Below are 23904 nucleotides of genomic sequence, written 5' to 3' on the forward strand. Positions count from 1 at the left end.
GAAAAAGCCTTTGACAAAATTCAGCACCCATGTATGATTAAAACTCTTGAAAAAATGGGCATAGAAGGAACCTACCTCAACATAGTAAAGGCCATATATGATAGAAAAGAAAATGAAGTTGCTCAGTCATGTCTGACTCTTTGGGACCCCATGGACTGTAGCCTACCAGGCTCCTCTGTCTATGGGATTTTGAAGGCAAGAGTACTGCAGTGGGTTGCCATTTCCTTCTCCAGGGGATCTTCCCAAACCAGGGATCGAACCTGGGTCTCCTGCATTGCAAGCGGACACTTTACCGTTTGAGCCACCAGGGAAGTCATACATTTTAAGCATACAGTAAACATTATTCTCAATGGTGAAAAACACAAAGCATTCCCCCTAATATCAGGAACAAGAAAAGGGTGTCTCAACATAGTTCTGGAAGTCCTAGCAGCAGCAATCAGAGAAGAAAAAGAAATAAAAGGAATCCAGATCGGAAAAGCAGCAGCAAAGCTCTCACTGTTTGCAGATGACATGATACGCTACATAGAAAACCCTAAAGACAGTATCAGAAAATTACTAGAGCTAATCAGTGAATTTAGCAAAGTTGCAGGATACATCAATACACGGAAATCACTTGCATTTCTCTATACTAACAATCAAAACTCAAAAGAAGAAATTAAGGAATCAATCCCATTCACCACTGCAACAAGAAGAATTAAATATCTAGGAATAAACTTACCTAAAGAGACAAAAGAACTGTACACAGAAAATTATAAGACACTAATAAAAGAACAACAGACTGGTTCCAAATAGGAAAAGGAGTACATCAAGGCTGTGTATCATCACCCTGCTTATTTAACTTAGATGCAGAGTACATCATGAGAAACACTGGGCTTGATGAAGCACAAGCTGGAATCAAGATTTCCGGGAGAAATATCAATAACCTCAGATATGCAGATGACACCACCCTTATGGCAGAAAGTGAAAAAGAACTAAAGAGCCTCTTGATGAAAGTGAAAGAGGAGAGTGAAAAAGTTGAAAACTAAAATCATGGCATCCGGTCCCATCACTTCATGGGAAATAGATGGGGAAACAGCGGTTGACTTTATTTTTCTGGGCTCCAAAATCACTGCAGATGGTGACTGCAGCAATGAAATAAAAAGATGCTTGCTCCTTGGAAGGAAAGCTATAATCAACCTAGACAGCATATTAAAGCAGGGACATTACTTTGCCAACAAGGGTTCATCTAGTCAAGGCTATGGTTTTTCTAGTGGTCATGTATGGAGGTGAGAGTTGGACTATAAAGAAAGCTGAATGCCGAAGAATTAATGCTTTTGAACTGTGGTGTTGGAGAAGACTCTTGAGAGTCCCTTGGACTGCAAGGAAATCCAACCAGTCCATCTTAAAGGAGATCAGTCCTGGGTGTTCACTGGAAGGACTGATGTTGAGGCTGAAACTCCAATATTTTGACCACCTGATCCAAAGAGCTGACTCATTGGAAAAGACTCTGATGCTGGGAAAGATTGAGGGCAGGAGGAGAAGGAGACGACAGAGGACGAGATGGTTAGATGGCATCATCGACTCGACGGACATGGGTTTGGGTGGACTCCGGGAGTTGGTGATGGACAGTGAGGCCTGGCATGCTGCAGTTCATGGGGTTGCAAAGAGTCAGACATGACTGAGCGACTGAACTGAATGAAAGAAATCAAAGATGACATAAACAGATGGAGAGATATTCCATGTTCCTGGGTAGGAAGAATCAGCAATCTACAGATTTAACCCGATCCCTATCAAATTACCAATGACATTTTTCACAGAACTAGAACAAAGAATTTCACAATTCATATGGAAGCACAGTTCAGTTCAGTTCAGTCACTCAGTCATGTCCGACTCTTTGCGACCCCATGAATCACAGCACGCCAGGCCTCCCTGTCCATCACCAACTCCCGGAGTGCACTGAGACTCACGTCCATCGAGTCAGTGATGCCATCCAGCAATCTCATCCTCTGTCGTCCCCTTCTCCTCCTGCCCCCAATCCCTCCCAGCATCAGAGTCTTTTCCAATGAGTCAACTCTGGAAGCACAAATGACCCCAAATAGCCAAAGCAATCTTGAGAAAGAAGAATGGTGTTGGAGGAATCAATCTGCCTGACTTCAGAATATACTACAAAACTGCAGTCATCAAGACAGTATGGTATTGGCACAAAAACAGAAACATAGACCAATGGAACAACATAGAAAGCCCAGAAATAAACACATGCACCTATGGGTACCTTATATTTGACAAACGAAGCAAGAAGATACAATGGGGCAAAGACAGCCTCTTCAATAAAGGTGCCGGGGAAACTGGACAGCTACATGTAAAAGAATGAAATTAGGGCATTTCCTAACACCATACACAAAGATAAACTCAAAATGGATCAAAGACCTAAATATAAGACCAGAAACTATAAAACTCTTAGAGGAAAACATAGAACACTCGATGACATAAATCAAAGCAAGATCCTCTATGACCCACCTCCTGCTGCTGCTGCTGCTGCTGCTAAGTCACTTCAGTCATGTCCGACTCTGTGCGATCCCATAGATGGCAGCAAACCAGGCTCCCCCATCCCTGGGATTCTCAAGGCAAGAACATTGGAGTGGGTTGCTATTGCCTTCTCCAATACATAAAAGTGAAAAGTGAAAGTGAAGTCGGTCAGTCGTGTCTGACTCTTAGCGACCCATGGACTGCAGCCCACCAGGCTCCTCCATCCATGGGATTTTCCATGCAAGAGTACTGGAGTGAGTTGCCATTGCCTTCTCTGATGACCCACCTACTAGAGTAATGGAAATATAACCAAAAGTAAACAAGTGGGACCTGATTAAACTTAAAAGCTTTTGCACAGCAAAGGAAACTATAAGCAAGGTGGAAAGACAACCCTCAGAATGGGAGAAAATAATAGCAAATGAAACAACTGACAAAGGATTAATTTCCAAAATATATAGGCAGCTCACACAACTCAATATCAGGAAAACAAACAACCCAATACTAAAGTGGGAAAAATACCTAAACAGACGTTTCTCCAAAGAAGACATACAGATGGCTAACAAACACATGAAAAGATGCTCAACATCTCTCATTATTAGAGAAATGCAAATCAAAACTACAATGAGATATCACCTCACACCAATCAGAACGGTGATCATCAAAAAGTCTACAAACAATAAATGCTGGACAGGGTGTGGAGAAAAGGGAACACTCTAACACTGTTGGTGGGAATGTAAATTGATACAGCCACTATGGAAGACAGTATGAAGATTCCTTTAAAAACTAGGAATAAAACTACCATATGACCCAGCAATCCCACTCCTTAGGCATCTACCCTGAGGAAACCAAAATTGAAAAAGACACATGTATCCCATTGTTCGTTGCAGCACGATTTACAATAGCTAGAACATGGAAGCAACCTAGATACCCATCAACAAATGAATGGATAAAGAAGTTGTGGTACATATACATGAAGGAATATTACTCAGCCATAAAAAGAAATGCATTTGAGTCAGTTCTGATGAGGTGGATGAACCTAGAACCTATTATACAGAGTGAAGTAAGTCAGAAAGAGAAAGATAAACATTGTATTCTAATCCATATATACAGAATCTATAAAAATGGTCTTCAAGAATTTACTTATAGGGCAGCAATGGACAAGCAGACAGAGAATAGACTTATGGACATGGGGAGAGGGTAGGAGAGGGTGAGACACATGGGAAGAGTAACATGGAAACTTACATTACCATATGCAAGATAGCCAATGGGAACTTGGCTAAGAAATATGGCTAAGAAACTCAAACAGAGGCTCTGTATCAACCTATAGGGGTGGGGTGGGGAGGGAGACGCGGGGAGGTTCAAAAGGGAGGGGATATATGTATACCTATGGCTGATTCAGGTTGAGGCTTGACAGAAAAAAATAAAAATTCTGTAAAGCAATTATTGTTCAATAAAAAAATTAAAAAATAATTTGAAATACTGCATAAAATTTGATAGAATACCATGAATACGTCACCTAAAATTAATACATGTGAGCATTTGATACAAATGCTGTGCTACGTCTCACCCCATCTCTGCCTCTCCCTCTCCCCTCCTATTTATTTATCTATCTACTTACCTACCTATAACCTGACAGGTAAACAACAGTTTATATAGATGATCCTTTCTATAAGGAAAACAGTATTGCATCGAGTTTTTTTGTTATCATGAAACTAGTTATTCTTAAAATACTTCTTTTGTATATTTGTATTTTCTCATTTTTCAATAATGAACATGTATTGCTTAATTTGGAGAAGGCAATGGCACCCCACCCAGTACTCTTGCCTGGAAAATCCCATGGATGGAGCCTAGTAGGCTGCAGTCCATGGGGTCGCTAAGAGTCGGACACCACTGAGCGACTTCACTTTCACTTTTCACTTTCATGCATTGGAGAAGGAAATGGCAACCTGCTCCAGTATTCTTGCCTGGAGAATCCCAGGGATGGTGGAGCCTGATGGGCTGCCGTCTATGGGGTCGCACAGAGTCGGACACGACTGAAGCAACTTAGCAGCAGCAGCAGCAGCATTGCTTAATTTAAAAATAAAATATTTATATACTCAAAAAAGAATTATTCATCATAATACAGTTACCAGCTAAATTCTAACTCTTGTTTTTCTATGAAAAAAAAATTCTCTGTTAACATAGCCATTATATAAATGCAATACAGATATGTGCTATTAAGGAAATTAAACAGACCATCTACAATTGATTATTCTCTTTATATAAGGGATAATGTGGCTAATCATTTTCTTTATAAAAAAGGCAATTGGCACAAATGTGCAAAATATTACCACTACATCAATACACCTTTGTGAAATCTACTAACTTTCAGATCTTACCTCTGAAACATTCCTTTCAATGACAGAACTTACAGTAGGCTTTTATATTTGTGATAGAAACTTATAAACATTTCTTTTTATTTTAAATTCAGAACTATAAGCAGCACATAAATATTCAACTTGAGCTTTTGTTGTTGCTGCTGTTAAAAGCATTAATATTTATTTCAATTGTTCCTTGCTGCAAAAGTATTTGAAGTAATATGATAAAGTAAAGCCATGGTTTTAAAAAACTACATTTTATATTTTACATATCTTTAAAGATGGTTACAATTTCACTTAAAGGAAATCAACAAAAGGGCCTGTTTAATGCCAACTCTGAATTTAGGAAATAATATACTCCTTGGGCTTCTATGGTGGGTCAGTGGTAAAGAACCCGCCTGCCAATTCAGGAGACTTGGGTTCAGTCCCCTGGTCAGGAAGATCTGCTGGAGAAGGAAATGGCAACCCACAAATCCCATGGATAGAGGAGCCTGATGAGCTACAGTCCACTGCATCACAGAAGTCGCACACAATTTAGCGACTAAATAACAATACTCCTTATTTTCAGGAAAATCTAAAATCTTTAAGTTACAAAATGTACACATAATAGAGGCAATTACTATCTCAAAGACAAACTTAGTTATGATCAACTACCTTTTTTACCCAAAAAATGTTCATTTAGTATCTGTAAAAGGAAATACAAATTGGTTTATAAAAAATAACTTCCCCATGATCTTAAATCTAGGAATGAAACACTATATTTTAAAATGTCATATATACATTTATATTTAATGTTCTTTAGCCCACCACATTCCTCTATCCACGGGGATTCTCCACGCAAGGATGCTGTAACTGGTTGCCATGCTCTCCTCCATGGGATCGTCTCAACTCAGGGATCGAACCCAGGTCTCCCGCACTGCAGGCAGATTCTTTACCGTCTGAGCCACCAGGGGCCCAAATGAAGTTTTAGATTTTTCTGAACTTCTATCTCATTACATAATTTTTTTAATTGTAGCAAAAACTTGACAAAAAATAAATGAAGACACAGACTGTATTTAAAATAAAACTTTACATACCTTGGCTTCCGAAATGCTAAACTATATTGTTGGCAAGCTAGACCCACAGTGGGAGTATAAACGATAGGCATGAATTTCTCAATGTCAGACATTAGCACTTTATAGAAGAGCTTTTCGTTTCTATCTTGAAGATCCATTAAGAGAAGATACCTGTGGAAATGGGACATAATTAGATCTGCATTCCAACACAGTCATAAAATAGCTGTTTATAAAACTAAATGTTTGCAACAACATATACACTGGTTCAAAACTGGAAAGGAGTACAACAAAGCTGTAAATTGTCACCCTACTTATTTAACTTATATGCAGAGTACATCATGTGAAATGCTGGGCTAGATTAATTACAAGCTATAATCAAAATTTGCAGGATAAATAACAACCTCAGATATGCAGATAATGCCACTCTAATTGCAGAAAATGAGACACTAAAGAGCCTCTTGATGAGGGTGAAAGAAGAGAGTGAAAATGCTGGCTTAAAACTCAACATTCAAAAAACGAAGATCATGGCATCTGGTCCCATCACTTCATGGCAAACAGAAGGGGAAAAAGTGGAAGCAGTGACAGATTTTATTTTCTTAGGCTCCAAAATCACTGTGGGTGGTGACTGTGGCCATGAAATTAAAAGATGTTTGCCCTTTGGAAGGAAAGCTATGGCAAACCTGGACAAAGTATTAAAAAGCAAAGACATCACTTTGCCAACAAAGGTCCACATAGCAAAGCTATGATTTTTCCAGTAGTCATGTACAGATGTGAGAGTTGGACCATAAAGAAGGCTGAGTTCTGAAGAACTGATGCTTTCAAATTGTGGTGCTGAGGAAGACTCTAGAGTCTCCTGGACTGCAAGGAGATCAAACCAGTCAATGCTAAAGGAAATCAACCCTGAATATTCACTGGAAGGACTGATGCTGAAGCTCCAAAACTTCGAGTACCTCATGCAAAGAGCCAACTAATTGGAAAAGACCCTGATGCTGGGAAAAACTGAACACAAAAGGAGAAGGGGGCGGCTGAGGATGAGATGGTTAAACAGCATCACCGACTCAATGGATAAGAATTTGAGCAAACTCCGGGAGATGGTGAAGGACAGGGAAGCCTGGTGTGCTGCAGTCCATGGGGTAGCAAAGAATTGGACACGACTCAGCTACTGAACACATACAGTAATTTTTAGGTCACATAGAAAACATCTGATCAAAAAAGACTTTAGAAATATTCCTGGGACTTCCCTGGTGGTCTAGTAGTTAAGAACCCATCTTTCAATGCAGAGGACATGGGTTTGATCCCTGGTCAGGGATCTAAGATCCCACATGCCATGGGCCAACTAAGCTCGCACGCTGCAACTAGAGAGTCCTCATGCTTTAGAGTCCATGCTTCACTAGAGAAGCCTGCATACCGCAAGTAGAGAAAGTCTGTGCGCAACAATGAAGAGCCCTAGCCCCACAGCAAAGACCCAGTGTAGCCAAAATAATAATAAAATAAAAATTGGATCAGGTTGCAGTCTAAAAAAATAAAGAAATATTCCTAATCATCTAAAAAAATAAAGAACAATAACCTGAGCTGTTGTCATTCAAACACTAAAATCAGGGCTGAAACAGCACAGTTTTATTTAATATTTAAATGACTTTATCCCTATTTTAAAATGAAAGACAAATGAAAAAAACCACTATAGATAAAGTTTAAACAGTAACTTAACTAACTAAATACAAAGACTTCATCATTTAATTTGCAGTACTGAAGAGCCAAGAAAAATGACAAGCAGAAAATAACTACGGAATGTTAACAATGACCCTAAAAATTACTAAGGTAAGAAAGTTTAAGGGACTTTTCTAATTATTTAGATCAAGAGGTCTTTTTCTTTCTAGAGGCATTTCTGAACCAGAATTATCTTTTAAAATATCAACCTTATCATATTACTTGTAATCTTCAGTGGTTTATACAATAAAACTTAAACTGTTTGGTACAACTTGGAAGAATCTTGCAAAACTGTCCTTAATAGTCCTACCAGCCATTTTGGATTGATTCTCGTTCTCTGAAATAGTTGAAAATGCATAGAATTTGGAGTCAGAGACACAAGGATTCTAATCCGTGGCAAATAGATGTTATTTCAACTCCTAACACTAACAACTGGGAAGAAAATGATGACTTTTAAAAGATGATGCTAACACTGATCTAGCCATGTGGAAATCATCATCGCTAAGTCAACACTTTTTAGGACACTTGACACAAGTGGTTTTCCCTACAGCTCCATACACTCTCTTTACCTGAATTCCAGGTCACCAGATTCTCTCGATTTTCCCTTTTCACTGATCATTCCTTTTTTTCTTTCTTTGCTGTTTTCTCCTGGGCTCTAGAGGCTTTCTAACACTCATCTCTATTACATTACGAGGTTATGCTGGCTTTGATTCAGTGCTAAGTTGCTTCAGTCATGTCCAACTCTTTGTGACCCCATGGACTGTGGCCTTCCAGGATCCTGTCCCTGGGATTCTCCAGGCAAGAATACTGGAGTGGGTTGCCATGCCCTCCTCCATGGGATCTTCCCAACCCACAGATTGAACCTCTTTTATATCTCCTGCACGGGCAGACATATTCTTTACAACTAGCTTTGCTTCAGTTCAGTTCAGTCACTCAGTCGTGTCTGACTCTTTGTGACCCCATGGACTGCAGCACACCAGGCCTCCCTGTCCATCAAAACTCCTGGAGTTTACTCAAACTCATGCCCATTGAGTCGGTGATGCCATCCAACCATCTCATCCTCTGCTGTCCCCTTCTCTTCCCACCTTCAATCTTTCCCAGAATCAGGGTCTTTTCAAATGAGTCAGCTCTTTGCATCAGGTGGCCAAAGTTTTGGAGTTTCAGCTTCAACATTAGTTCTTCCAATGAATATTCAGGACTGATTTCCTTCAGGATGGACTGGATGGATCTCCTTGCAGTCCAAGGGACTCTCAAGCATCTTCTCCAACACCACAGTTCAAAAGCATCAACTCTTCGGCACTCAGCTTTCTTTATAGTCCAACTCTCACATCCATACATGACTACTGGAAAAACCATAGCCTTGACTAGACGGGCTTTTGTCAGCAAAGTAATGTCTCTGCAAAATTCTTAATATGCTGTCTAGTTTGGTCAAAACTTTTCTTCCAAGGAGTAAGCATCTTTTAATTTCATGGCTGCAGTCACCATCTGCAGTGATTTTGCTTCAAGATCTATCCAAATCTACACACCTTCATTGCTACCATCCAGGATCTAAATCACCATCATCTTTTGCCTGTAAGTCTCCTAAATACTCTTATATTCTATTCTCAACATTGCAAAGTTTTCTAGAAATATAGCTCAGATCATGCTGACCTTCTGTTCAAAACCTTGAATGAGCCCCTCTTTCACTCAGAGAAACAGCAAAAGCCTTACAACTATGGCCTCCATAATCCATCTTTAACAATCTATCCTCCATGACCTAACTTCTTCTCCTGACCTACTGTTCTCCTACTCACTCATCCTGCTCCAGACACACGTCTCCCTGTTGGTCCCTGAATGTGCCAGCTAAAAGAACACTGCTCCTCAGTCTCCTCATGGCTAACTGTCTCACTGCCTTTCATTACTCACTCATAACCCACCTTCTCACTGAAGTCCATCCTGACCATGGAACTAAACAATGAAAAGTGACCCTACCCACCCCCTCGCATTCTCAGTCCCTCTTACCACACTCCATCTTCTTTTTTTCATAAGCATTTGTCACTTTCTAGCATATTAAATAATTCATTCATTATTTTACCATTTACTACTTTTCAAAAATAATTTACCTAAGTTTCATGAGGGCAGAGATCATTGCCTCTAATCCCAGTATTGAAAAGAGCATCTGACACTAAGTTGATGCTCAGTATTTGAGGGACATTCTGCGATAAAACTACGAAGTCACTAGCTCTGAGGAGGCAAGTGATACAATGGCCCAGGAAAAGAATGTAAAGTAAAAATGAAAGAGAATAAAGGAAGGACTTTAGAAACACATGGAAGGGATGGTAAAGTTTAAGAAGCAAATACACATGGATGAATAACTGAGTCAGCCTTTCCTCAGCTGACCCATTACCACCTGTGTGTGTGTGGAGGGGTGCTCTTCAGTCATGTCTGACTGCGACCACATGGACTATAGCCCAATGGACTCCTCTGTCAGTGGAATTCTCCAGGCCAAGAATACTGGAGTGGGTTGCCATTTCCTCCTCCAGGAGATCTTCCTGACCCCAGGGACCAAACTCACATCTTCTGCTTGGCAGACCGATTCTTTACCACTGTGCCACCTGGGAAGCCCATTACCACCTTCAGGCTCATAAAAGAAGTGGTCATGGCAGGGATAAAGGGTACCCATGAGCTCAGCAACATGAACTTCCACCCTCAAGGCCGACCTGGCCACAGACACTGCTGAGGGCCCAAACTGCCAGCAGCAGAGACTGACACTGAGCCCCTGATACGCACTGTCCCATGTGGTCATCAGCAAACTCCCTGGTGGCAAGTTGATTACATTGGACAAGTTCTACCATGGAAGGAACAGCATTGGCTCTTACTGGAATAGACCTTCACTCTGTATGAAGACTTGCCTTCCCTGCATACAATGCTCCTGTCAACACTACCCTCCAGGGACTTACAAGATGCCTCATTCAACATCATGGTACTCTACCCAGCATGGCTTCTGACCAAGGAACTCACGTCAGGGAAAATGAAGTGAGGCAATGGGTCCTGCTAATCGAACCCACTGATCTTACATGTTGCCCAACATCCTAAAGCAGCTGGCTTAACAGAATGCTGGAATGGCCTTCTGAAGATTCAGTTACAGTACCAGCTAGGGGGCAACATGTCGCAAAGCTGGGCAAGGTTCTCTGGGAGGCTATACCTGCTCTGAATCAGAGCCCAATATATGGTTCTATTTCTCCCACAGCCAGCATTCACAGGTCCCAGAATCAAGGGGGGTCGAAACAGAAGTGGCACCATCGCTGTCATTCCCAACTATGCGTGTGTGCTTAGTCATTTCAGTCGTGTCTGACTCTTTGCAACCCTATGGACTGGAGGGGGCAACAGCCACATTCCTTCCTCCAGGAGATCTTCCTGACCCAGAGATCAAACCTACAACTCCAGCCTGGCAGGCAGATTCTTTACTACTGAGCCACCTGGGAAGCCCCCAAGTGATCCACTATCAATTCCTGCTTCCTGTCCCTGAGATCTTATGCTCCGCTGGCCCCAAAGTGTTCATTCCAAAGGGAAGAATGTCTTACTGGGAGACAATGATTCCAATGAACTGGAAGTTAAGACCGCCACTGACCACTCTGGGTACCACATGCCTCTGAATCAACAGGCAAAGAAGTAAGTTACTGTGCTGGTGGGGGTGACCGATCCTGACTCCAAAGGGAAACTGGACTACCACTCAATAATGGAGGTAAGGAAAAGGATGTCTGGAATACAAGAGATCCCTTAGGGGCTCCCCACAATTAAAGTCAATGGAAAACTACAATACCGAATTCCGATAGGACTACTAATGAGCCAGACCCTTCAGAATTAAAAATTTGGCTACCAGGGGAAGAATCAAGACTGGCTGAAGTACTTGCTGAAAGCAAGGGAAATGTGAAATGGGTAGGGGAAGAAGAGAGTTATAAATATCAGCTGTGATAATACGACCAGCTATAGAAATGAGGAGTGCAATTATTATGAGTATTTCTTCCTTACTATGTTATGAATACATTTGTGTGTACATAAATACATATATATCTGTGCATATATAAATATGTATAATACATATGCAAAGATACATAAACAAATATAATTTTTCCCTCTTTTATCCCTTTATCATGTTACATAAGATGCACTGACTGTATATCATAGTACTTGAATACAGTTTGCCAACAAAAGTCCGTCTAGTCAAGGCTATGGTTTTTCCAGTAGTCATGTATGGACGTGAGAGTTGGACTATAAAGAAAGCTGAGCACTGAAAAATTGATGCTTTTGAACTGGGTGTTGGAGAAGACTCTTGAGAGTTCCTTGGACTGCAAGGAGATCCAACCAGTCTATGCTAAAGGAGATCAGTCCTGGAGGGACTGATGTTGAAGCTGAAACTCCAATACTTTGGCCACCTGATGCGGAGAGCTGGCTCATTTGAAAGGACCCTGATGCTGGGAAAGATTGAGGGCAGGAGGAGAAGGGGACGACAGAGGATGAGATGGTTGGATGGCATCACCGACTCAATGGACATGGGTTTGGGTGAACTCCAGGAGTTGGTGATGGACAGGGAGGCCTGGCGTGCTGCAGTTCATGGGGTCACAAAGAGTCGGTCACAAAGAGTCGGACACGACTGAGCACCTAAACTGAACTGAACAGACACGACTGAGCGACTGAACTGAGCTGAACGCTTTGAACAATGTGGTGGTTAAGGGTGCCAACCCTAACACAGTCAAAAAATCCAGGTATACCTTACAGTTGGCCCTCTACAAGTGTAGTTCCCATTCAGAGATTCAATCAACTATGGATTGTGTAAGTACTGTAGGATGCATTTATTGAGAAAAATCCACATATAGGCGGACCCATATAATTCAAATCTGTGTGATTCAAGGGTCAAATGTATTGTTAACTTTACATCATAGTATTAAAGTTAAAAGATATCAAGGAGAAAAGTAAACATATCCTTAGGATTTTACATTCTCTTTTAGGTTAAAGTGTTAGCATGTTTTCAGTTTTTCCTGGGCTAGTTCTATCATGTTAGGCTCAAGTATGACCTTTTTATTGTCTTTATGCAGAGATTAAGTTTAGTTTAAGGAGAAAGTCATGGCTTCCAAGTTGAAAAGGAGAGGTTAATTTTATGTGTCAACATGGCTGGGACACAGTATCCAGATATCTGGTCCACTATTTTGGACTTTTCTGTGAAGGTAGTTTTTGGATGAGACTCACATCTAAATTGGTGTATTTTGAATAAAGCAGAGTACCCTCCATAATGTTGGTGGGCCTCATCCAATCATTTAAAAACCTTAATGGAACAAAGACTGGCCTTCCCTCTAACTCCTCAACAAAAAAATAGTTTAAGCCTTCGAACTTGAATCAGATTCTTCCCCAGGGCTCCAGCTGGCCAGTCTACCTGCAGATTTAGGACTGACCAAGCCTCCACTTGAGCTCATTCTTAACAATCAAAATCAAGTAATCAATCAATAAACCCCTCCCCCTCTCATTATGTATATAATCACACATATACATCCTGTTGGTTCTGTATCTCTGGAGAACCCTATTATGAAGACTTACTAGATACTGGGTTAGCTCTCTCTTCTAACCTTCACAATAACATTTTCAAGTAACTATTATTCTCTTCAACCCAGAGATGGAAAAACTGAGGTTTAGGTGGGTTTAACACCTTAAGGGGCTTTCCTAGTGGCTCAAGTGGTAATGAATCCACCTGCAATGCAGGAGCCATAGGAGATGCAGGTTCTATCCCTGGGTCGGGAAAATCCCCTGGAGGAGAAATGGCAATCCATTCCACTATTCTTGCCTGAAGAATCCCATGGACAGAGGAGGCTGGTGATCTACAGTCCACAGTGTTACAGAATCAGACACAGCTGAAACCACTTAGCATGCACGCATGCAACATTTCAATACAAAAAGAGTCCAAAGAAAACAGTGAGACACATGCAGTGGTCATGGCAGTGGTTGTAACGGTTTACTCAGCGATCCAATGCTCGTGAGATACAGCTGGGATTTCAACTTCAGCTGGCTAATTCCAAAGGTAGGGAACAATGTTACCTTTACCCTTGTATAAACATGGAAACTGGATTGCAGACAAAGTAAGTGACCTAAACTCTGAACAGTGTTGGAGCCACACTTGGAAACCTGAACAGTGCACTTTCACCTAAAATGTACTTGAGGTCTGACTCAAAGCCACTTTCACCTAGTCTGGAATGGCATCTCCCCGTAACTGACCTTGAGAGCAACAACTCTGTCACAGGAGGAAAAAGTCATTTCTCTGTGGATACAGTTTAGAAAAGAAAATTTTATCTTCTTCAGATGTTCCTACACAGGATAAATTCTTTTACAAACATTACTGTATTTACAGGCAAATCTTCCTCAAAGCTGACTACTCTTTCTAAAGCACTAAATATTTAAACTTGCTCATCTAATAAGACATAAACTAGACAGCTGCCTCAGAGAAACATAAAAAAATCACCTTCGGGAACATGTTACCTGTCAAAATCAGAGTTCAGACGCTCAAAGTTCTTAAGTACTCGAAGGACCTGGACATCCTGACTGATGAAGGAGGGTGGCAACAGGCCATGAATGTTCAGTTGCTGCCTCTCTTCCAGGGTAAAAGCCAAGTCCTATAGAGAAAAGAAAAATGCAATAATTTGAGGGGGAAAAGGACAAAATGCTTATCTACACACCAGTGAGATCAGTAAGTATATGGAATTGAAAATCAGATCTGGCATCCATTCAAGCACAGCCATGTGACTGTGAGAAAATCATGGGGTCTCTCCACACCTCAGTTTCCTCACTTTTCAGTATTAGGATAGCATTTTCAGATTCGTGTCGCTTAGATATTGTTAGGATAAAATCAGGTGATGCATAGGAGGAGATTATCTGAAGACACGCAAGTGAAAGAAGATATAATTGTCAATATTGGAATCATTAAATGGAAAAATGAATAGCAGTTATTTTAAGAGATTTTAAAATGAGGAACATGAGGAGGTCGCCTATGACATACTGTGTTTCTATTGGGCTGGCGAAAAACCTTTGTTTGGGTTTTTCTGTCACATCGCACACAAAAAGCTGAACCAACTCTTTGGCCAAACCAATACATACAAAATAGGTTGGAGACACTGTATCTATGATTTCAAGGCAACTTTTCCAACACTCCTCTCCCAAACTATCTCCTTCTTTTATACACTTCTAGTTATACAAAATTTCTCCCTACTGCCTGGACACACCGCACTCCTTTATCCTTCCAGGATACCATGGACAAGAAAGTCTTCCCTGCTTCTCTCCTTCCAAGCCGTACCTCGAATGCCACCTCCTCTCTAAAGCCTTTCCAGTCTCACCCAGTAAGCCCACTGGAGCCTTACTATTATATCTACATGATCAGTTTACATGAACACTGACTGTACAAAACAGCAGTATTACAAACTATGAGGCTCAAAAACAAGCAAACCAAATAGAACTGATGAATGGATACAAAAATGCAGAATGGACCTAAGAGACAGGCCGGGTTATAGTATGAGGCAAGTAAAGCAGAGAAACCCCAGGAGTCATGAACCTGGAAGCATTGGGATGAGGAGTCTCCCTGGAAAGGTCTCTTGCTCCAGATACTGAAGCCCAAGAGGCTTGTTTGATTAGATTGAGCCCACTCTGGGTCTGGCCCTACCATGACCACGCCTGGCTTTGCTCCACGTGCTATCCACACAGCTGGTGCCCATTTCCAAGGTGTTTTGCTCCACTAGCAGCCATTCCCTTCAGTGCAAAAGCCCCCAGTGTTACATGGCTGGTCATGGGTCCTTCAGAGTCTAATGCAGGTGGACAGTAGGAGGATGGTCCCCCGCTGAGAGGACACCCCCCCCCCGCCCCCCACCACTGCCTATCCAGTCTAGTGCCCCTGCTCCTGGCTGCCTGCAGCACAGCAGACCAGCCATCCTCTCTGTCCTCTGCCTGGATCCCAGTCCATACCAGGGGACCCCATGGCGTTGCTGGAACCTTTCCATGCCAATTTCTTTTTTATTTGTGCTTTGTGTTTCCACAAGGATGCAAACTCCATGAGGTCAGGGAATTTTATCTCTTTTTTCCCATTACTTTATCCCTAGTGCTCAGAATACTAACCGACCTAATTAGACCTCAGTAATGTGCTACATGGATCCCTGGGTCAGGAAGATCCCCTGGAGGAGGGCATGGCAACCCACTCCAGTGTTCTTGCTTGGAGAATCCCATGGACAGAGGAGCCTGGCGGGCCAGAGTCCACAGGGTCGCAAAGAGTCGGACACGACTGAAGCAACTGAGCACACGTGCACAATGTGCTACATAAACAAAACAGAAAGTTTTAAAAATTTTACAGACTTACATTCAAAATTTGAAAGCATTAAAACGGCTGCTCAGGATACTGATTAGCCTGGTAAAATTATTTTTTTGTCCTTTTTTTAATACAAATTTATTTATTTTAATTGGAGGCTAATTACTTTACAATATTGTATGGGTTTTGCCATACATCAACATGCATCCACCACGGTGTACACGTTTTCCCCATCCTGAACCCCCTCCCAGCTCCCTCCCTGTACCATCCCTCTGGGTCATCCCAGTGCACCAGCCCCGAGCATCCTGTATCATGCATCAAACCCGGTCTGGTGATTCGTTTCACATATGATATTATACATGTTTCAATGCCATTCTCCCAAATCATCCCACCCTCGCCCTCTCCCACAGAGTCCAAAAGACTGTTCTATACATCTGTGTCTCTTTTGCTGTCTCGCATACAGGGTTATCATTACCATCTTTCTAAATTCCATATATATGCGTTAATATACTGTATTGGTGTTTTTCTTTCTGGCTTACTTCACTCTGTATAATATAAGCTTGGTAAAATTATATTTTAAATTTAAAGTAACCAGAAAGGGATGTTTTTGAGAAAAAGGAATCTACACAGAATAGAAGACATAGTTCACCTGCTAAAGATACAACTTTTAATAAAGATACAAAGTAAAATGTCAGGAAATAACTCCTAAAGTTGAAGCAAAATTATATACAGTAATGTATTTGTAAAAGAACCCTCAACAGACTTTTCTTTAGCTTGAAATAAAACTTGTAAGTTAAAAATAGGGGAAAAAAATGCTGGGCTGAAGTTAAAGTCTCAAAAACATATAAATGTATCTGAAGCAGCAGCAAACTTCTGAATGTTATGCCCTTGAAAATCTGCCTGCAAAAATAGTAATCAAAATACTAATATTCTGAGAATAAGGCGCATTATTAGAAGTACTGACATAGTCTTGTTCTTTCGCTTTACAAGGCACTAACTTATGTATTGGTGAAATTAGCCAGTCTTTTTACATGAATTTTCCAATGTCTGGTCTCAAATAACTCCCCGGTCTCACAGGTCTGGCATACCTTATGCCATGTAAACAAAAATGCCATCTGGGTATCTCCTGATATTCTTTGATGTTTAATAACTACAAACTTCCATACACTGTTAGCCAAATTTTCCAAGATACACTGAAGTGCCAATTCAACTCTTAAGAAAACAAAAACATCGAACCTGGACTGGCGACTCGTTTCATATATGATATTATACATGTTTCAATGCCATTCTCCTGGATGCTTGGGGCTGGTGCACTGGGACGACCCAGAGGGATGGTACGGGGAGGGAGGAGGAAGGAGGGTTCAGGATGGGGAACACGTGTATACCTGTGGTGGATGCATGTTGATATATGGCAAAACCAATACAATATTGTAAAGTTAAAAAAATTTAATTTAATTTAATTTAAAAAAAAGAAAACAACAAAAAAAAACACTACGACTTGGGAATCTGGAACACTGGGCTAAGTTCAAGTGCTATGACTGGGCTCACATCGTACTGCTATGCACCGTGCTCAGTCGCTTGGTCACGTCAGACTCTTTGCGACCCCATGCACTGTAGCCCACCAGGCTCCTCTGTCCATGAGGATTCTCCAGGCAAGAATACTGGAGTGGGTTGCTGTGCCCTTCAACAGGGGATCTTCCCAACCCAGGGATCGAACTCAGGTCTTCCGCATGGCAGACAGATTTTTTACTGTCTGAGCCACCAGGGAAGCCCATGAATACTGGAATGGATAGCCTATCCCATTTTGAGGGCAATCATTTCCACCCAGGAATTGAACCAGGGTCTCCTGCATTGCAGGTGATCTTTACCAGCTGAGCTACCACTACTCTTTATGAATTTTTTTTTAAAATCAATGAATATTGGTACTTCCCTGGTGGTCCAGTGGGTAAGAATCCGCCTTCCAATGCAGGGACGTGAGTTCAATCCCTGGTCAAAGAACTAAGATTCCACGATGCTGTGGGGCAACTAAGCCCACATACAGCAACTGCTGAGCCCGCACCACAACTAGAGAGTTCATGCTCTGCAATGCAAGATGCTGTATGATGCAAGAAGATTACACACGCCACAACACTCGACGTAGCCAAATACATTTAAACAGAAAAAACAATGAATATGTAAACTTAAATCTTAAAATCCCTGAAAAATTTTTTTAATATATATGGCAGTTTTAAGAATGACACATCAGTGTGATTCCTACCGAACAGGAGCTCCCCAGAAAGTATTCAGAAAAACAGTAAATTGAATATTGGACAATGTAATAATCCCTGCTCTCTATTTCATTGTTTCAAACTATAACAGAGACATATTAATAGAGATATATTTTGGAGAAACTGATACACAGATCAGTCATGCCCAAAACCTGACAGTGACACACTACCTTTTTCTTATTAGAAAAATGAGATAACATATCTGCTTCAAAGAATTTTAAGCTTAGGGTTCTCCTGCAGGGCCAAGAAAGGACAGTGTGTCCAAGGTACAGATGCAGGTTCTAACTTTCAAATGACTTCTATTGAGTCTTTTTCATGTAGTTCAAAAGCTTAGCTATACATATATTAGGTTTCCAGACCATTTATAATTCTAATTCCCTAAAAGCATTCTCTAACACTCGACATTCAAGCCTGGTTTTCTTCTTTTCTATTACTTGCCTTACTTCTTAAAAAAACCTTTTGGACTAAATCCCTAGACATCAGAATGGTATGTGGTTTCACTTCTGAGGGCAGCAAACAGCACAACTATTCTTCTGGACACTAATAATTAATTTATGTATATCTTCTTGAGAAAACTGAGACTACCAAGCAGAAATGAAAACAAAATTCCTGGCATAACAAAAGACATATTGGAAACCATGTTTGCACAGAGCAAACATAACTGAGAAAGAAACTTTGTCCTGAGTAATGTATTAGAAACTATTACCACAAGAACAGAACAAATAAGATCTACATTCCATGATAACAATCTTTATTGTTTCCAGTGAACTTCAGTAGTTTGTCTTCTTTTTTCTAGATAATGACTAAAAATAATCAAGCTGGATGGCAAAAAGGCAAACACTGTCTAAATCACAAATTTCTTGAAGACAATCTATACACATGTGAGAATTCATTATGACAACAGAATTCATTAACTTTAATGTTTGCAGCCATAATCATATTAAGGCTGGATGAAGCACAAGCTGGAATCAAGATTGCCGGGAGAAATATCAATAACCTCAGATATGCAGATGACACCACCCTGATGGCAGAAAGTGAAGGGGAACTAAAAAAACCTGTTGATGAAAGTGAAAGAGGAGAGTGAAAAAGTTGGCTTAAAGCTCAACATTCAGAAAACGAAGATCATGGCATCCGGTCCCATCACTTCATGGGAAATAGATGGGGAAACAGTGACAGACTTTATTTTTTGGGGCTTCAAAATCACTGCAGACAGTGGCTGCAGCCATGAAATTAAAACACACTTGCTCCTTGGAAGAAAAGTTATGACCAACCTAGACGGCATATTAAAAAGCAGAGACATTACTTTACCAACAAAGGTCCATCTAGTCAAAGCTATGGTTTTTCCAGCAGTTATGTATGGATGTGAGCATTGGACTATAAAGAAAGCTGAGCATCAAAGAATTGATGCTTTTGAACTGTGGTGTTGGAGAAGACTCTTGAGAGTCCCTTGGACTGCAAGGAAATCCAACCAGTCCATCCTAAAAGAAATCAGTCCTGAATACTCATTGGAAGGACTGATGCTGAAGTTGAAACTCCAATACTTTGGCCACCTGATGGGAAGAACCAACTCATTGCAAAAGACCCTGATGCTGGGAAATATTGAAGGCTGGAGGAGAAGGGGATGACAGATGACAAAGATGTTTCGATGGCAACACTGACTCAAAGGACATGAGTTTGAGTAAACTCCGGGAGTTGGTGATGGGCAGGGAGGCCTGGTGTGCTGCAGTCCATGGGGTTGCAAAGAGTCAGACACAACTGAGCGACTGAACTGAACTGAGTATAGAGTAATTCAGGCTTCCCTGGTGGCTCAGAAGGTAAGAATCTGCCTGCAATGCAGGAGACCGGGGTTGAATCCCTGAGTCAGGAAGATCCCCTACAGAAGGGAATGGCAACCCACTCCAGTATTCTTGCCTGGAGAATCCCATGGACAGTGGAAACTGATGGGCTACAGTCCATGGGGTCACAAAGAGTCCGCTACGACTGAGCGACTAAAGCTTTCATTTTCAAACTTATATAAGTAATGATTATAAAATTATACTTAAAATATACTTGACCTGAGATACTCTAAAACTTAAAAGAAAATATCAATCATACAACACCCCCAACTTATTTCATCTAGGCATTACAGGATATGAGCAAGTAAACCATATTGTAGTTTAAGTGATGTTTGCTTAATTTTAAAAAAGAAAGAACACCTCTATTAAGACAGCAAATGGATTTTGAAAATATAGATGAGAGGTTTAATTAGCTTAAGTATTTCTTACTTAAAAGTCAGAATTTTATATATTCCTTATAAAGGCTGAGAAGTTGTTAACCATCAATATCAACACTAACATTAATAAAGTTTCAAAATCCTTTCAGCAGGATGGAGTGCTGTTGTTCTCAAAGAAGTTTTAAGGTAAATTTCACATTTTTCATAGTGGCAAAAAGTTCCTGTTACATAAGCAGACTGGCAATTCTTAGTAAACTATTGAAACTACCAACATACACAAAGGATAAAACTAAGTCTAAGATCCTGGTTCAAAATGTGTATGAATAATCCAAACCAAATGCATAATACCTATCGCCAGAAGAGTCTCTAGTGATCACATGGACATCTGCACTTCACTGAAAGGACTGATGCTGAAGCTCCAATACTTTGACCACCTGATGCCAAGAGCCGATTCACTGGAAGACCCTGAAGCTGGGAAAGATTGCAGGAAGGAGGAGAGGGGGGTGACAGAGGATGAGATGGTTGGATGGCATCACTGACTCAATGGACATGAGTTTCAGCAAACTCAGGGAGACAGTGAAAGACAGGGAAGCCTCGCGTGCTGCAGTTCATGGGTTCACAAAGAGTCAGGTATGACTTAGTGACTGGACAACAACAACAAATATATGCGCGCGTGTGTGTGTGTATGTTTCAGACAACCCTTTAAGTATGCCTATGATAATATGTAAAGTAATTGCTCAGAAAGTGAACCAAAAGATCAGGATTACAAAATAATTGTCTATGGTGACTTAATTTGATTTCTTAACTCTTTGAGGAAGCAGAACAATCTATAGAGTGGTGACCTATAGGGTAAATGGGAAGGAAATCCAAAAAAGAGGGAATATATGTATACATATAGCTGATTCACTTAGCTGTACAGCAGAAATGAACACAACACTGTAAAGCAACTATACGCCAATTTTTAAAAGAAGGAATCTACAGAGTATGAAAATTAGACAGCAATTCAACACATTTAGCTACCAGTTAAATTACACATGCATGCATAAATGCCCCTTGCCTATAGCTAAATGGTGAATCCCCTTGAAGAAAGCTTTCCTCTTTCTCTCTGGGTTAGAGAGATGTCCTCCAGTGTTCTCTCACATCATCATGAAGTTCTATCATGAACTTCCTATTCTTCACTATTTCTGTTTAACAGCCATTTTACCCAGAGATCTAGGTGCTTCTGAAAGACAGGCACTATGCTACTCATATTTGTACGACAGCACCTAATTCAAAGTCAGGATGGAGGAGTGCCTCAATCAATTTCAGATAAACAAATGGATAATAAATATATGGATCTGAAACAACTTGTCAGTTTCACGTAGTTCAGTTCTATGTAGTTCTATTTTGAACAACCAATGCACCCCATTCAAATTAAAAAAATATTTAATATATACAGTAATACAGAGAGCCGATGGTTTGAAATCTCTCAGGTAACAACTGAACTTTCCACACATACATTAGATTATTCAATTAAATTAATCCCCTTGTGACAGCTTTTTAAATTGACTTTGACCAGGCATTTAAGATCAACTTGGTTGGACAAAACGACATTTCCACCTACCATCCTTAAGTGCCAGAGCTTGTGGGGATTTTCTTTAAGTACTTTCATCTAAACAAGGGCTTCTCAACCTCAGTACTAGTGACATTTTGGACAAGTCTTTGTGGGAGGCAGCTGTCTAGTACGTTCTGGGTATATTACAGGTTCCATTGATTCGTACACTTTAAACTTACATGCATAATTCACCAGCAAATAAGAATTCATGGCAACATAAATCTATTTGCATTGAGACCCAAATCTGATTCACAAGTGGGCTTCCCTGGTGGCGCAGTGGTAAAGAATCTGTCTGCCAATACAGGAGATGCAGGTTCGATCCCTGGGTCGGGAAGATCTCCTGACGAACCCACTTCAGTATTCTTGCCTGGGAAATCCCATGGACAAAGGAGCCTGGTGGGGTATAATCCATGGGATAGCAAACAGTTGGACACAACTGAGCACACACACACTAATTCACAAGTAGATATTATTTGACACTGTGGTTTTGAATAGGTACTTAAAGTGTTTGGGGTTAAACGGAGACTCTCTTCAACTTTTGCATCTACTAAACAGAAGTAATCAAACATATGGAATACACAGTCTGTGTGTATGTTATGTGTGTCTCACTTTGTTGTTGAAAGGATAAAGTGAGACCAGATATTTCTACATCTTATGTAAATTATAAAGTATTATAAAAATGCTTGTGTTACTTTTAAAACAAAATCATGAATACACAGTTCAGTTCAGTCGCATCCGACTCTTTGTGACCATATGAACCACAGCACGCCAGGCCTCCCTGTCCATCACCAACTCCTGGAGGCCACCCAAACCCATGTCCATTGAGTCAATGATGCCATCCAACCATCTCATCCTCTGTCGTCCCTTTCTCCTCCTGCCCTCAATCTTTCCCAGCATTAGGGTCTTTTCCAATGAGTCAGCTTTTTGCATCAAGTGGCCAAAGTACTGGAGTTTCAGCTTCAACATCATTCCTTCCAATGAACACCCAGGACTGATCTCCTTTAGGATGGACTGGCTGGACTTCCTTGCAGTCCAAGGGACTCTCAAGAGTCTTCTCCAACACCACAGTTCAAAAGCATCAATTCTTTGGCACTCAGCTTTCTTTACAGTCCAACTCTCACATCCATACATGACCACTGGAAAAACCATAGCCTTGACTAGATGGACCTTTGTTGGCAAAGTAACATCTCTGCTTTTTAATATGCTGTCTAGGTTGGTCATAACTTTCCTTCTAAGGAATACACAAGAGCTAAGTAAATATTGACTTTTATTCTTCATGGTCTTGGTACTGTCAGAAAGCTCCTGAATTTAAGAATCAGTTTTTTAGACACCCTGTCTGTACTTTTTGTGAAGATCCAATTTAGTTCCCTACCAAAGGTTGTGAACCTAAGGTCCATATATCTGATAATCACAGATCCCCAAGAAATGAGGAGGTGTAAGTCAGGAGTCTTTAAGCACAGACATCTTTCCTCACTAATTCTATGAAACTAAGTATTTCCCTCCATTATAAAAGAAGGAAGGAAACAAAGGAAATATTAGTAGCTCCTGTGACTCTGTCATAAATAGAAATAACAAATATTTTCATATCACATTAAATCTGTGGCATATATCTTGAAATATCATTTACCATTATTTTGAAATTACAATAGTTTTAGGACCAAAATATGGTTGTTTTAGAACATGAACAGACATGTAGTCTAGTCATGTTGATGACCTTCAACAATCTTTTTAAAAAATAAATTAAAAAAAAATTATTTGTGTGCCTCAGGCATTAGTTGCGGCATTCAGGCTCTTACATGGCAGCACATGGACTCCCTAGGTGCAGCGCACAGACTCAGTAATTGCAGCGGGTCAGCTTGTTGTTCCTCGGCATGTGGGATCCTAGTTCCCTGA

At 40.7% G+C, this 23904-nt stretch overlaps 1 protein-coding gene across 1 annotated transcript in view; it reads right to left on the reverse strand.

Moving 5' to 3' along the window:
* ME1 (malic enzyme 1) overlaps positions 1 to 23904 on the reverse strand; it is a 220965-nt gene that overhangs the window by 173795 nt on the left and 23266 nt on the right. Inside the window, exons 2-3 of the mRNA XM_086316963.1 lie at positions 14129 to 14262; positions 5939 to 6088 (exon numbers count right to left, since the gene is read on the reverse strand). Of these exons, the coding sequence (XP_086173089.1) occupies positions 5939 to 6088; positions 14129 to 14262 (284 nt within the window). The remainder of the gene's footprint in view (positions 1 to 5938; positions 6089 to 14128; positions 14263 to 23904) is intronic.

This window comes from Bos grunniens, chromosome 9 (genome assembly GCF_055505025.1).
Source record: "Bos grunniens cultivar Pamir isolate PY7600 chromosome 9, Bosgru_T2T1.0, whole genome shotgun sequence".
Lineage (NCBI taxonomy): Eukaryota > Metazoa > Chordata > Mammalia > Artiodactyla > Bovidae > Bos > Bos grunniens.